This window comes from Petaurus breviceps, unplaced genomic scaffold (genome assembly GCF_028583685.1).
Source record: "Petaurus breviceps papuanus isolate PSGF00001 unplaced genomic scaffold, PetGlider_PUasm1.0 175, whole genome shotgun sequence".
Taxonomy (NCBI): domain Eukaryota; kingdom Metazoa; phylum Chordata; class Mammalia; order Diprotodontia; family Petauridae; genus Petaurus; species Petaurus breviceps.
This window is the reverse complement of record NW_027185764.1, coordinates 60,951,815-60,966,698: the sequence shown is the minus strand read 5'-3', so window position 1 is coordinate 60,966,698 and position 14,884 is coordinate 60,951,815. Positions and strand designations below refer to the sequence as shown.

At 37.8% G+C, this 14,884-nt stretch overlaps 1 protein-coding gene across 1 annotated transcript in view; it reads right to left on the bottom strand.

Moving 5' to 3' along the window:
• GLIPR2 (GLI pathogenesis related 2) overlaps positions 1-14,884 on the bottom strand; it is a 49,747-nt gene that overhangs the window by 13,148 nt on the left and 21,715 nt on the right. Inside the window, exons 2-4 of the mRNA XM_069085232.1 lie at positions 12,497-12,605; positions 12,080-12,183; positions 3,247-3,324 (exon numbers count right to left, since the gene is read on the bottom strand). Of these exons, the coding sequence (XP_068941333.1) occupies positions 3,247-3,324; positions 12,080-12,183; positions 12,497-12,605 (291 nt within the window). The remainder of the gene's footprint in view (positions 1-3,246; positions 3,325-12,079; positions 12,184-12,496; positions 12,606-14,884) is intronic.

Genomic DNA, 14,884 nt, shown 5'->3' with positions numbered 1-14,884 from the left:
AAACATATTTCCATATTAGTCATGTTGTGAAAACAGAATCAGAACAAAAGGGAAAAAACATGAGAGAAAAAAACAACAAAAAAGTAAAAATAGTATACTTCAATTTGCATTAAGACTCCATAGTTATTTCTCTGGATGTGGTTAGCATTTTCCATCATGAGTCTTTTGGAATTATCTTGGGTCATTGTATTGCTGAGAATAGATCTTAGGGTTTTTTATATTAAAATTTCAAATCAGCTTTTGCATTCTCCTCTTTCACCCTCATCAAAAGACTTCTTAATTCCTCTTCAATTTTTGCCACTAGAGTGGTATTGTTAGCATACCTGAAATTGTTGATATTTTTTCTCAGCAACCTTAATTTTGGCTTTTAAATCTGGCCTAATATTTCACATGATGGACTATGTTAAATAAATAATGATATACTGCCTTGTCATATTTTTTCCAATCTTAAACCAATCAGCTGTTCCACGTTCAGTCCTAACTGTTGCTTCTTGACCTGCATACAGGTTTCTCAGGAGACAAATAAGATGATCTGGAACTCCCATCTCTCTGATGACTTGCCACAGTTTTGTTGTGATTTACTCAGTTAAAGGCTTTAGTGTAGTCAGAGAAGCAGAAAGACATTTTTCTGGTATTCCCTTGCTTTCTCCACAATCCAGTGAATATTGGCAATTTGGTCTCCAGTTTCTCTGTCTCTTTGCAAACCAATCTGCTCTTCTGGTAATTCTTGATTCACATATTACTGAAGCCTAGCTCGTAGAATCTTACACATAATCTTGCTGGCATGTGAAATGAGTAATACTGTTTGGTATTTTGAACATTCCTTGGCATTGCCCTTCTTTAGGACTGGGATGAAAACTAATCTTTTCCAATCCACTGCTGAGTTTTTCAAATTTGCTTACACACCGAGTACAGCAATTCAACAGAATCATCTTTTAGGATTTTAAACAGCTCAGTTGGAATTCTATCACCTCCCCCAGCCCTTACTATTAGAGATGCTTCCTAAGGCCTACTTGACTTCATTTTCCAGAATGTCTGACTCTAGATCAGTAACCACACCATTCTGGTTACAGTGAAGATCTTTCTTGTATAGTTCTTTTGTGTATTCTTGCCACCTCTTCTTAATCTCTTCTATTTCTGTTAAATTGCTGAGGTTTTTGTTTTTTACCAGGCCCATTTTTGTATGAAACTTTCCCTTGATACCTCTAATTTTCTTCAAGAAATCTGTCTTTTCCATTTTGTTTTCTTCTATTTCTTTGCATTGTTTTTTTTTAAAGAAAACCTTATTTCTCCTTGTTATTCTCTGAACTTCTGCATTCAGCTGGGTATATTTTTACTTTTGCTTTCCTTCTTTCCTCAGCTATTGTAAAGGCTCATCAGTCATTGTGCTTTCTTGCTCTTCTTTTTCTTTGGGATGTTTTTTTACTGCTGCCTCCTGCACAATGTTGCAAGCCTCTGTCCATAGCTCTTCAGGACCTCTATCTACCAGATCTAATCTCTTAAATCTGTTCATATCTATAAAGGATGTTATTTATGCAGTCTGACGGTTTTCCTCACTTTCTTTAGTTTAAATCTAAATTTTGCAATAACAAGCTCATGATCTGATCCATATTCAGCTCCAGGTCTTGTTCTATAGCTGTACAGAACTTTCTATCTTTGGTTGCAAAGTATATAATCAATCTGATTTTGATATTAACTATCTGGTGATATCCATGTGTAGAGTCACCTTTTGAGTTGCTGAAAATGAGTATTTGCTATGACCAGTGGGTTATCTTGAAAAAAACTCTATCAATCTCTGGCCTGCTTCATTTTGTACTCCAAGGCCAAACTTGCTTCTTATTCCTATTATCTTTTGATTTCTTACTTTAGCATACTAATCTCCTATGATGAATGTGACATTTTTGGGTGTTAGTTCTAGAAGACGATGTACATCTTCTAGAGTGGATCAACTTTGGCCTTTTTGGCATCAGTGGGTGGCGCACTGATTTATATTACTGTGATTCTGAATAGTTTGTCTTGGAATTGAACAGATATCATTCTGTCATTTTTGAGATTATACCCCAGTCTTTTTCTTACCCTTTTACTGACTATGAGGGCTACTCCAGTTCTTCTAAGGGATTCCTGCCCATAGAAGCATATGTAATGACCACTTGAATCAAATTCACTCATTCCTACCCATTAAACTTCAATGACACACAAGATGACTTGTCCATCTTGGGTAATCCTGCACAGCACAGCTCATAGTTTCATTAAGCTATGCAAGCCACCACCAGAGAAGGCAGTGATCTAGAAGGGGGTCTTGCAAATAGGAGGTATTTAATAAATGTTTATTGAACTGAATCATATTTAGGTGGAATAGGATGGCTGTCTTCAAGTATATGAAAGACTATCAAGTGGAAGACTTGCTCTGCTTAGCTTCAAAGGAAAAAAATAGAAATAATGGGTAAAAGTTACAGGGAAATAGCTTAGGCTTGATATAAGGAAAATTTTTCCAACAAATAGAGCTGTGTCAAAGTGGAAATGGGCTACCTTTGAAGGCACTGGCTTATCTATCAATGGAGTTCTTTAAACAGAGGCTGGATGACTGATGGGCAGCGCTGTTATAGAGGAGACTCCTGAGCATGTAACAGTTGGACTAGAGCCCTTTTTTTCCTCTGTTGCTCACACTTCTAACATCTCATGCTTGGGTCTAACTTGTCTTTCTTTTCTTGGCCAAATCTTTCCAGTTCAACAAAAACTAGCATTTATGAACTCCTTTTATTAACATAAGGTATATAAAACAGAGTTTTTATCTATCACCTCAATAGAGATGGAAAGAAATAATACATTAGTTATTGAGAAGTCATCTATGCAATTGTCTAATATAACTTCCCCTTGGATTCTCAAGTCTTATGATACTCAGGCATAGTGTAAGATTTTAAGGGGAGGTTACACTGTGTGTGAGATGGATAGATCCCCCTGAAATTGTGTTGTGTGTGTGTGTGTGTTTAAAACCTCTACTATATATTAAGATTGTGAAAACCTGCAGTTCTATAATGAACCAGAACGTTTTAGTCAAAAACCCAAGTGAAAAAACGATGTCTGTCTTTTCTAACTTTTTTTTTTTTTTGCTTTTCTGAAAGATAAAATGAAAGAAATACTAGAAATGTGATCTTGGAAATATTAACTGATCGAATTTCCTATTTTCATAATTAAAAAACAAAACAAAACCTTGTATTTTGGAGAATAATGGCAAAAAATACTCACCTGATTCTGGGGAGAATCCTGGACTCTTAAAGTCATAATTTCTCATTTCACTATACCATCTGTCAGCTACATCCCGTCCTATAAGAAAAAATTTGATAATATCAAAATACAGTGGCAGTACAAAAGAACTTTCAAAACTAGAATTACTAATCATAAAATATCCTGATAATTTTCAAAAACAAATTTTAAAAAGTTTGTGCAACATCATCTCTCTCTAATTTCTTGTCCACGTATGAAAATTTATGTATCATTCTGAAACTTTAGTTCATCACCTCCTTGCTAATAAAATGATTTATTATCAGACATCGAGTCATGATTAACACTGTACTGATCATAGTTAAGTCTTTCAAAGCTACTTTTCTTTACAATATATAGACATTGTAGATTGTTTTCTCCTAGTTCTATTCTCTTTGCTTGGCATCAGTTCATAGAAATCTTCCCAGGTTCCCAGGAAATTCTCAAGGAAAACTGCCCTGATGGGCAAAATAGAGGTTGAAAGAATTTACCAATCACCTCCTGAAAAAGATCCCAAAAAGAAAACTCCTAGGAATAATATAGCCAGGTTCTGGAATTCCCAGATTAAGGAGAGAATATTACAAACAGCTAGGAAGAAACAATTTGAATATTGTGGAAACACAATCAGGATAACCCAGGATCTGTCAGCTTCTACACTGAGGGATCGAAGGGCTTGGAATATGATATTCCGGAGGGCAAAGGAGCTGGGATTAAAACCAAGAGTCACCTACCCAGCAAAACTGAGTATCATGTTTCAGGAGAAAATGTGGTCATTCAGTGGAATAGAGGACTTTCAAGCATTCTTGATGAAAAAAACAGAGTTGAATAGAAAATCTGACATTGAGATACAAGAAGCAAGAGAAACATGAGAAGGTAAACAGGGAAAAGAAATCATAAGGAACTTATCAAAGCTGAACTATTAACATTCCTACATGGAAAAACAATAATTGTAACTGATGAAACTTTTCTCAGTATGAAAATAGTTGAAGGGAACAGAAATATATGTATATATATATATACATATATATGTATGTCTATATATGAGGGTATATGGGCATATGAATACATATGTGAATGTGTATATATATATATGTTTACAGGTATACATAGACAGAGGGCACAGGACCAATATAACAGGAAGGGATGATACTTAAAAGGTAAAATTAAGAGTTGAGAGAGGAATATAATGAGAGGAGATGAGGAGAGACAGAATGGGGGTAAACTATCTCATATAGAAGAGGCAAGGGAAAATGGTTACAATGGAGGGGAAGAATAGGAAGGCAAAAGGGAATGGGTCAACCTTATTCTCATTGAATTTGGCTTGGGGAGGGAATGAAATACACACTAAATAGGGTATCTCACCCTACAGGAGAGTAGAGGGAAAGGGGATGAGAGGGGGGATGATGGAAGGGAGAGCAGGCTGGGGGGGAGGGAAGTTGGAAGCACCCACTTTTGTAAAGGGACAGCATCAAAGTAGCGAACAGAACAAGTGGGGGTTGGGATAGGAGGGAGGGAAATATAGTCAGTCTTTCACAATATATCTACTATGTTATTGTTTTGCATTAGCTACACATGTACAACCTATACTGAACTGCTTATCTTCCCAGTAAGGGTGGGTGGCAAGGGAGGAAGGGAATAGATCTGGAATTCAAAATTTTAAAATCAAATGTTTAAAATATATATATATATGTGTATATATATATACACTATTATTAATACTATTTTACATGTAATTGGGAAATAAGATATACAGGCACTGGGGCATAGAGATCCACCATGCCCTACTGGAAAAGTTGAAAGGGATATGGGAAAGAGCAGATTGGAGGAGGGGATATCCTGTGGGACAGCTATTTTGGGGCGGTGGAGAAAATTTGTAACTCAAAATCTGGTGGAAATGAATGAAAATCAGAAGTTAATAAAGCATTTGAAAAATGAAAAAAAAAAAAGAATGGCAAAATAAACTTACCACCTAACTACATTTTAGCTCAGACAGAAACAAATGATGCTAAATGATGATACTAAAGTTTATTGCCATGATCTTAACAACACAGTTTTGTTAAGAAAACTTGGTGTGTATGAGACACACAAATTAGCAAATCAACAGGAAAATTATTTCATAGCTAATTACAGAGATAAATGGACATGACAAGACCAAAATTTACCCGTTTTTCCCTGGCACAGCTTTCCCTCTCCTCCCCTCCCAACACAGGCAGGCCAAGGATCCTTCCTTCTCCTAAACTAATCCTTAGGGATTAGTTCTCTCTAAAGGGAGACAAAGCTATCTCTAGAACCTGATTAACCTTGGTTTAGCTTCCTTGTCATCTAAAGGCATAAGAAGTCCTAGAAGGGGCCTCTCAGAATTGGCAGATTTCTGAAGACCATTTCAGTCATTATGTCCTTCATGGTGCTTAACCCTCCCTAATTTCCTCTCCATATGGGGACAAGGAAGAGCATTCATTATCCAGAGAATATGTATCATTACTGAGTTAGGGCAAAGTAAACCTCCTTTTGTTAATTGTTCAATGAGTGCTTCATTATATTCCGACAGTGAACCTGAATTAAAAAGGTCAGGGCCCCCTCTAAGAGTGGGCAACTATTCAGTTAACAAATTAGGCCAGGAGATTGGTCTGACTCTTCATGACTCCATTTGGGGTTTTCTTGGCAAAGTGGTTTGCCATTTCCTTTTCTAGCTCATTTTAGAGATAAGGAACTGAGGCAAACAGTAAAGTGCCTAGCTAGTATCTGAGGCCAGATTTGAACTCTGGAAGATAAATCTTTCTGACTTCAGGCCCAAGACTCTATCCACTGTGCCACCTGGTTACCCTCCAAAGACTAGTAGGGGTCAAGTATAGATAATTCACTATGACCATTTATTGCCTATAGGTGAGTTGGTTAAACTCCCTTATGAGCAGATGGACATTGATGGACACTTAGCCCCACTGAACTCTAAGCAGGAAAAAAAAAATTCTGCCAGTTCTGCAGGATGTCTGATCCAAACAACAGCTCAGAAACAGACATTTTAAGTAAAGAAGACTTGGAGCACTGTCATTCAACTACTAGTTCAAATAAGGGGAGAGAAGAGAGCTCAGAGGGAACACCTTTTCTGTCTGGAACTTCAACCAAAAGGACCTCTAGAATAAAGACACATAGTAATACAAGTAGCACTGATAGCCAGCCTGAGCCCTCCACAACTAGTTCATGCAGAGAGGTGGAAAGAATAGCAGGTGATAGGTCAGAGGAGAACTGTCTCTTTAACCAGTGACCAAACTAAAAATTATGTTATAGAGGAAATTGTAGAAACATGTAGTCAGATGACAGGTCCGTCTAATTACTACACATTTTGAGTATGCTCGTTTGATTTCCTTCTTCATGTTATCTGTTTGTTACACCATGCATATATTGTGGATACAGGAATTATTCATGATTATCTTACAGCTACTGTTATAAACACTGCTGTTTTCTGCCTATGCTATCACTTTCTAGTCCTACTGATTTTCATATTGCTTTACTTTTTTCTTGCTGTTATGCTTGTGTTCTTTATATATGCATGTACTGTAGTGACATGTGCATGTACCTGTCCTCCATGTAAACAAAGTGTCAATAGCGCTATGGTCTTGTTACACGTACTGTCGATGTATTTTTCCATGAAGTGCATTTTGAGGTCCTATCTGGGATGCTGGGCTAACTATCCTTGTTTCCTTAAAAGTGGATCTTTATGTTGATCTTGTGATGGATAATTCCAGGTGTCACTTGTACCATGGCTAATTTTGTAAGGAAGGGCAAAATTTCTGACCAAGGGATAAGAAGTACCCAGTGCCTGCCCATCTGAGGTCCTGAGAACCATGGGATTGTGAGACTATTGTTGTTTATCCTTTGTTTTTGAAGTGGATCAATGACATCAGGGGATGTTTTGATTTATGTGTGAACCAGATTCAAGTGAGGCTAAGTTACACAAAGTTGTTAGCCTCACTCTCTCTCCCAGAGTCACTGAAGTCCAGTGGCAAGACAAAAGTCAGGATGACTTGCCATGGAAGGGATGCAGTAGATGACTTTGGCATCTCTGATGTCTGCCAAGCTCTAAGTACTCCACAGAACCTGCTTCAGCTACCTTGATGACTGTTGGAACAAACTGTCTTCACCTGCCCAGTCTTCCAGGGGAAATCTTCATATGTTTAGGGCAAACCCTGCCCCCCCAAACTCACCAACATGTTTGAGGTTCATTGTTTACCCTCAACCTAGTTTAGCATGTTTGCTAAGATGGTTTACCAGGGTGTGGCTGCTGTACATGCTTCAGCTTCTTGGAGCCACAGGTGAGAATTGAGTGCTAGGTGGACATCAAAGGTTGATGAAGAGCCCCGAAAAGGCCTCAGCAAGCCCTAACTCTAGAGGTGCTAGACCTCCTTAAATACCCCATACACCACTGTGAGACTGTACCATGAAAAGGAAGCCTCTTCCTCCATTCATTTTGGAGGAAGTAGCTAAAACCTCCCATGAGGGAATAAGTGTGCGCAAGAGAGATGGGGATGAGGGGGAGTCAAGGGCCTGAGAGTGTTCTGCCACTACAATGAATGAAAGAGACTGGAGCCACGTCAGAATGTGCAGGCCAGGGGGCCGCTGCCAGCCGGCTCCTCTACTACCACCTCTGTGGCCAAGCGATCAGCCGTGGTGGTTACTAGTAGCTGAGTGGTCCCCAGGTGCTCTGCATCAAAATGGAGAGACAGGAGTAGTTCCTGGACTGAGCATTGCCACTGTGGCTGCTGCTACCTCTGCTACCAGGGCCACCGACAGGTGTGACAAGGAGGACCTCCTGGTCACCAGGGACAAGACAGTGGCTGCTCTTGTTTGCTGGGAGCTACTAAATGGTTAAGTTCCCTTCTCCTTCTCAGGGAGACTGTGTATTTGTGCCAAAGCTTCTCTGTTTCTCTCAAGTTTATATATTGGATTGTTCTTCACCTAGGCTGGCAGCCAATGACACACTGGATGGATTGCTGGGCCAAGAGTTACAAAGACCTGAGTTCAAATGTGGCCTCAGACACTTATGAGCTGTGTGACTCCAGGCAAGTCACTTAATTGCTGTTTGTCGAAGTTTCCACAGCAGGAGAATGGAGATAATAACAGCACTGGCCTCTAAGACTGTGGCCATCAAATGAGTTAATATTTGTAAACAGTACTTAACACTAAGTTCCTAGCACTGAATAGGCTCTATATAAATACTCAGACTCTTCCCCATTAAGGTAAAACTTAAACTAATGCAATACAGTATTGGTCTCAATGCATTTTGTTTGGTCAAGGGCAGCTGAAAGGAAAGTTACATTTGGCTACAGAGACAGGAAACAACTTTTTAAATTGTTTCCCATCTAGAAATGAGCCCAAAAGACTCGACTGACAAGTAGGAATATAATTGTTCCAAAGCAGGGAAATAAGTTATGTCAATCTGGCTGCAATGGCGTACAGGAATGAGCAGTGTAAAGGGGACAGAAGTTTGGTAAGCTCTTCTGAGGGAGCTCACTGCTCCATTTGTTTCAAGGAAACTCTTCCACCCTGGGGTGGAGCTGCTGTAGCTTAGAGAATCCCAACTGAAGGGAGGGCTTGGAAAAGAAAGGCTCCTCTGGAGGGTGGGAGTCAAAGAGAGGAAACTGCCAATCTTCTTCCTAAACCAAACACTTCCAACTTCTACCACAGTTACTCTAATTATGTCTAATTTTATTTCAAAGTATTATTTCATTTTCTTTGACATGAGTATAGTACTAGCACTGCTCTTAATCAGTCATTATGAGCTCCTTTTTAAACTCACAAATGAAATGAAGACACAGAAAAAAAAGGTAAGGAGAGAGGAAGAAAAACAATTTACTAAGAATAGGCAAGAATGTGAAAACAGAAGAGGATTAAAAATAATTCTTGGGACAAAGTATTTGCCTGAGGAAGAATAAAGGGAAAGCAAGGGTAGTGAGTAGTAAGAGAGGTAAGTGGTGTATCCGTGAGCCCCTATATGCAAACAGTTGTGTGCATGTTATGGAACAACTTGAAGTCCTATGCTTATAATTTAAGGAATGTCTATTGAAAGTTCTCTATGCCTAGAGAGACCAATGAGCAAACCACAGAAGGTACTTTAAAGTCTAAAGCAGGGGTTCTCAACCTGCAGTACATGGATATAATTTCAGGAGGCCTATGAATTTGGATGTGGAAAAAAAATTACATCTTTATTTTCACTAACCTCTAAATGAAATATAGCACTTCCTACAATTATTTAAAAAGTTTTTTTGAGAGGAGGTACATCATTTTCAACAAATTGCCAAAGTTATCCATGACACAAAAAAAGTTAAGAAGCTCTGTTCCAGGCAGTTTTCAGAAGACATTAAAGCTATCTATAGTCATATGAAAAAAATCTCTACTGATTAGATAAATGCAAGTTAAAATAACTCCGAGGTATCACCTCATATCTATCAGATTGGCTAATATGACAAAAAAGGAAAATGACAAATGTTGGAGAAGATGTCGAAAAATAGGGACAATAATGTACTCTTGTTGGAGATGTGAACTGCTCCAACCATTTTGGAGAGCAATTTGGAACTCTACACCCAAAGGGATATAAGAGTGTATATACCCTCTGACCCAGAAATATCACTATTAGGTTTGAATCCTAAAGAGATTAAAAAAAAAGGGAAATGAAAAAGACCTATATGTACAAAAACATTTCTGGCAGTTCTTTTTGTGGTGGCAAAGAACTGGAAATTGAAGGGATGCCCATTAACTCGGGAATGGCTGAACAAGTTGTGGTATATGATCGGGATGGAATATTACTGTGCTATATAAGAAATAACCAATAGGATGCTCTCAGAAACACCTGTGAAGACTTCTACGAAGTGATGCAAAGTGAAGTGGGCAGAACCAGAACACCGTACAGAGTAACAGCAATGTTGTCTGAGGATCAACTATGAATGACTTAACTATTCTTAGCAATACAACGACTCAAAACAATTTCAAAGAATTTATGATGAAAAATGCTATCCACCTCCAGAGAAAGAAGTGAAGGAGTGTGAAGGCAAACTGAAGCATACTTTTTTAAACCTTCCTTTTCTTGTTTGATTTTTCTTCTGGTCTGTTTTCTTTTGCAAATTAGCTAATATGGAAATAGGTTTCGCATGAGTTAGGAGGTGTGAGGGAAGGAAAGAAGAGAATTTGGGACTCAAAATTTTAAAATACAAATGTTAAAAAAATGTTTTTACATGTATTTGGGAAAAAATTAGAAAAAATTTTTTTAAAGAAACTCCTGTTCTAAAGTGCTTTGTAAACTATGACATATTGTATGAACTATTACTGCTTTTTTAAAAAAATAAAGCAGAGTGCCACACTAACAGTAACTCCTGGCTGACTCCTATACATGCTACAGATATTTATCATTCATACCACATTCACTTCCTTCCTAGGGTCTGATTTGAGGGATTTCCCCAAGTGGCTAGATGCTTCCAGAAGCTCCTTTCCCCACCCCTTTCAGGAGTTCCTACCTGCACTTAGAAGGGCCTCAAGAGTTCTAGATTGGAGTGAAGGGCCCAAGACTGAAGTGGTACAAGTAGTATAAAGGTGGTTCAGGCATGTGATTTCTCTTGGGTTTCCATGTCAGGTTGACTGCTTGCACCATCCTGTCTGCAATCCTGGCTCTAGGCATTATGGCCACCATGGCTCAAACTCCCAGGTCTGTGGTAGTGATCACTTGAAATTGAGGGTAAGAAACAAGGAACAGAAACAAATGCTCCCAGGCAAGAATAATAGGGGGAGATCAGGGAAAAGATTTTCCTTCCTCTCTCACCAGCTCAGTTCATGGCTTCAAGTGTTGGATGTAGCAGACAGGGCAGTCCAAAGACGGCAACAAGTGATCAGTCACTCCAGTTTTAAAGATGCAAGTGGTCAATCAAAGGCCCCCCACTTACCTGGAGATGCAGTGAGCTCCATTTTAAGCAAACTGGCCATGTTCAAAAGGCTCCTCAAGGGCACCTTATGCCAGAAGTGGATATTCCCACTACAAATATGTAAGCATGCAAGCCAATTTCACAACAAAGTGTGTTCCCAAAGAAAAAAACAATAGAGTGTCTCTCAAACTGAGGATATAAACTTTAAAACAAAAGAAAATAGAACTCAATAAGTCCAATAAACACCCTATTTTATTAAGAGTGTAATTAGAAGTCTTATAATAACTTTTTGATTTTAAATATCTTGACTTTTGTGACTGAAAGAGGAAAAAATGTTCTTTTCCCTAATGAGGGAACTTTCAAAATACCTACTAGTACTCAATAGAATGTTGAGAGTAGTTATTATTCAGTTCTACAGGGTAGGTAAAACATAGGTAAGTCCAAATAACACTCTCATGTGACAAATACTTTTTATGTGATACTCTCAGTTTGATTAACAAATTCAGGAATAGGTTAACAGAGCTATGCCAAGAACATGCCTTGGGGATACAATTTAAGGCATAGGGTTTGGGAATGGAAATGGCAGAGGTAGGTATAGGACGTAGAGGAGAAAAATCAGATAGGAGTGGAGAGAGACAAGGTTTGCATTTTTATACCATGAGCTGAGTTGCCATTCCAAGTATACACAAGTAGATTAAAAATAGAGCATGGAAGATATAATTCAGACCAGAAAGGCATGTATGAAAAACAAACAAATAAAACTCAAGTATAAATCAACTTTTAGAAAAAAACAACAGATCAGAATTTTAAATATACACAGCCCACAAAATAAATGAAGTAGGTAAATTTTAGAGATACGAATTTAGAATGTAGTTAATTCTAACAGGAAAGTACAAAAGAACCAAACATACCTGGTTGATCATATGAAGCCCATGCTAGATTTTCTCCACAATTTCCCCTACTGGATTCTGAGCTATGTTTGAGAACCTTTGTAGTAGCCAGTGCATCTGCATACCTAGCAAAGAAACTCATAGCATTTACTAAAATTATAAGTAGAAATGAATGAATCTTAATCAAACTTCCAAATACTCCCTTTCATAAAACATGTTTACATCTAAATCTTGAAAATGTATTGTCATAAAATATAATTTGTTTGAAAAACAACAAGAAAAACTTCCTCCTTAATAATACTAAGAAAACAGCATTATAACAGGAAATACGCAAATTCTCAGACTACATAATCACATAGCATACTTATGTGTAAAGTAATTTCAAAAAGAAAGAAAAATGTTTCAGGATCTTTTGAAAGAGTTAAAAAAATGACTCACTGTTGTGCATCATGGTTCAATTTGTTGTCGAGTTTTATTGGGGGGCAGCCATGTTTCCGTCTATAGTCATTGTGAGCTTTTAAGATCTCTACAGCAAACTCCTTTGAAGCTGAAACAATTCAGAACATTGAAGCATTCCATTAAATACTGTCAACAAGTAGTAAAAAAAAATATCATTAGCAAAATTACTAAAGTAGTATAAATAGAAGTTTGAGAAGTAACTGGCTTTTTGGGATTCAGAGGGACAAGCATTTCCCTCTCAGTCTTGAGAGGGTTTGGGTATTATTACAATATTTGAGCTGGAGAGTAGAAATGAGTCAAGCTCTGGAATTCTTTAAGAAATACAGAGTTTGGAGGGACAGACTAAGAGAAAGAGAAGGGAGGAAGGAAGCTCAAGAGTTCAGTAGTAGTGGCAGCAGCCCTAGTCCTGCCTAGGGCTTAGTGAGCAAAGCAGGAAAGAATCACTGGCAAAGGGGCTATAGCAGAAAGGAGAAAGAAGGATTAGGCCTGAGCTGTGACAAGATCATCAGCTCCTACAAGCATCACTGAATATTAAATTTTGCCTAAAGTCACAGTTTTATCCATCTTTTCAAGGAAGGAGGAAGTTCTAAGAAAAGGTCTGCTCCTTCTCCAACTTACCTTCTTGGTGAGTTTTATAGAAACTACACAACACTCTCTCCATTTACAGACATCACACAATACAATGCTCACTTCTTTACACAAATGTTGCCCTGTAACCTGAGTTTTGCCTCAAACATAAAGAGAGCAATGGTTAAACTAGAGATAAATCTAAATTTAAAACAGAGAGAAAGCCAAACTTCTGGCTGATTGTTAGGAACTTTCCTAACTGGGGTCTCTGAGCTATTGTGATTGTATCCCTATTTTTCATTTAATATAAACTTCATAAAACAAAAGACAGGAAGATGTGGATCTGATAGGTCACAGTACTTCACTGCACCTTGTACAGTAAGCAACAAAAATAAGTTGTTAAACGGTATAGTTAATTAAATCTACAGAGGCAAAGAGGGCAAAAAGGACAGAGTACTAAAAATTATCAGCTAGCAAACCTCATGTTCCATGCCAACATCTACACCCACCTATGTTACTATTCCATATGATATTTTAAAACAAATCAGCATGAGAAATATAGAGATCAAAACTATTTATAGTCATATAAAAATGTTCCAAATCACTACTGATCAGAGAAATACAAATTAAAACAACTCTGAAGTACCACTTCACACCTATCAGATTGACTAATATGACAGGAAAGGGGGTGTGGAAAAACAGGAACACTAAAGCACTACTTTAGTACTGTGAACGGATCCAGCCATTTTGGAGAGCAATTTGGAACTCCAGGCCCAAAGGCTATAAAAAACTGCATACTCTTTGACTCAGCATAATTACTACTATGTTTGTATCCCAAAGGGATTTTTTTAAAAAAGGAAATGGACCTATATGTAAAATACATATATATTTCTAGCAGCTCTTTTTGTGCTGGCAAAGAACTGGAAATTGAAGGGATGCCCATTAATTGGGGAATGGCTGAACAAGTTGTGGTATATGACTGTGATGGAATACTTTTCTGCTTTAAGAAATGATGAGTATGATGCTCTAAGAAAAACCTGTGAAGACTTCTATGAATTGATGCAAAATGAAATGAGCAGAACCAGAATATTGTGCACAATAACAGCAATATTGCCTGATGACCAACTGTGAATGACTTAGCTATTCTCATCAATACAATGATCCAAGACAATTCCAATGGATTTATGATGCAAAATGCTATCCACCTCCAGAGAAAGAATTGATGGAGTCTGAATGCAGATCAAAGCATACTTTTAAAATTTTCTTGTTTTTCTTTTTCTTCCTTCCTTCTTTCCTTTCCGGTGTTCTCTTTTGTAATATGCTTAATATGGAAATGTTTTTTGCATGACTGTACACATATAATTTACATCAAAGAGCTGGCCTTTTCAAGGAAAGAGAAGGGGAGGGAGAGAATTTGGAACTCAAAAATTTTTAAAAATGAACGTTAAAAAATGTTTTTACATGTAATGAAGAAAAAGAGAATAAAAACATTATTAAGAAAAAGACAGATACATATGCAATTTGGAAATCACCTTCACCTTGAAATGGCACCTTTAGTTGGCATCATGGCTCATACTCCCTAAAACCTGACCTCAGAAAATTTTTTTTTTTCGTTTTTCAAATGCTTAATTAACTTCTGATTTACATCATTCATTTCCGCCAGATTTTGAGTTACAAATTTTCTCCCCGTTTTCCCCCTACCCACCGCCCCAAAACAGCAGTCCCACAGTCACTCCTCCAATCTGCTCTCTCTCATATCTTCTCCCATACCCACTTCGACTTTTCCAGTAGGGCATGGTG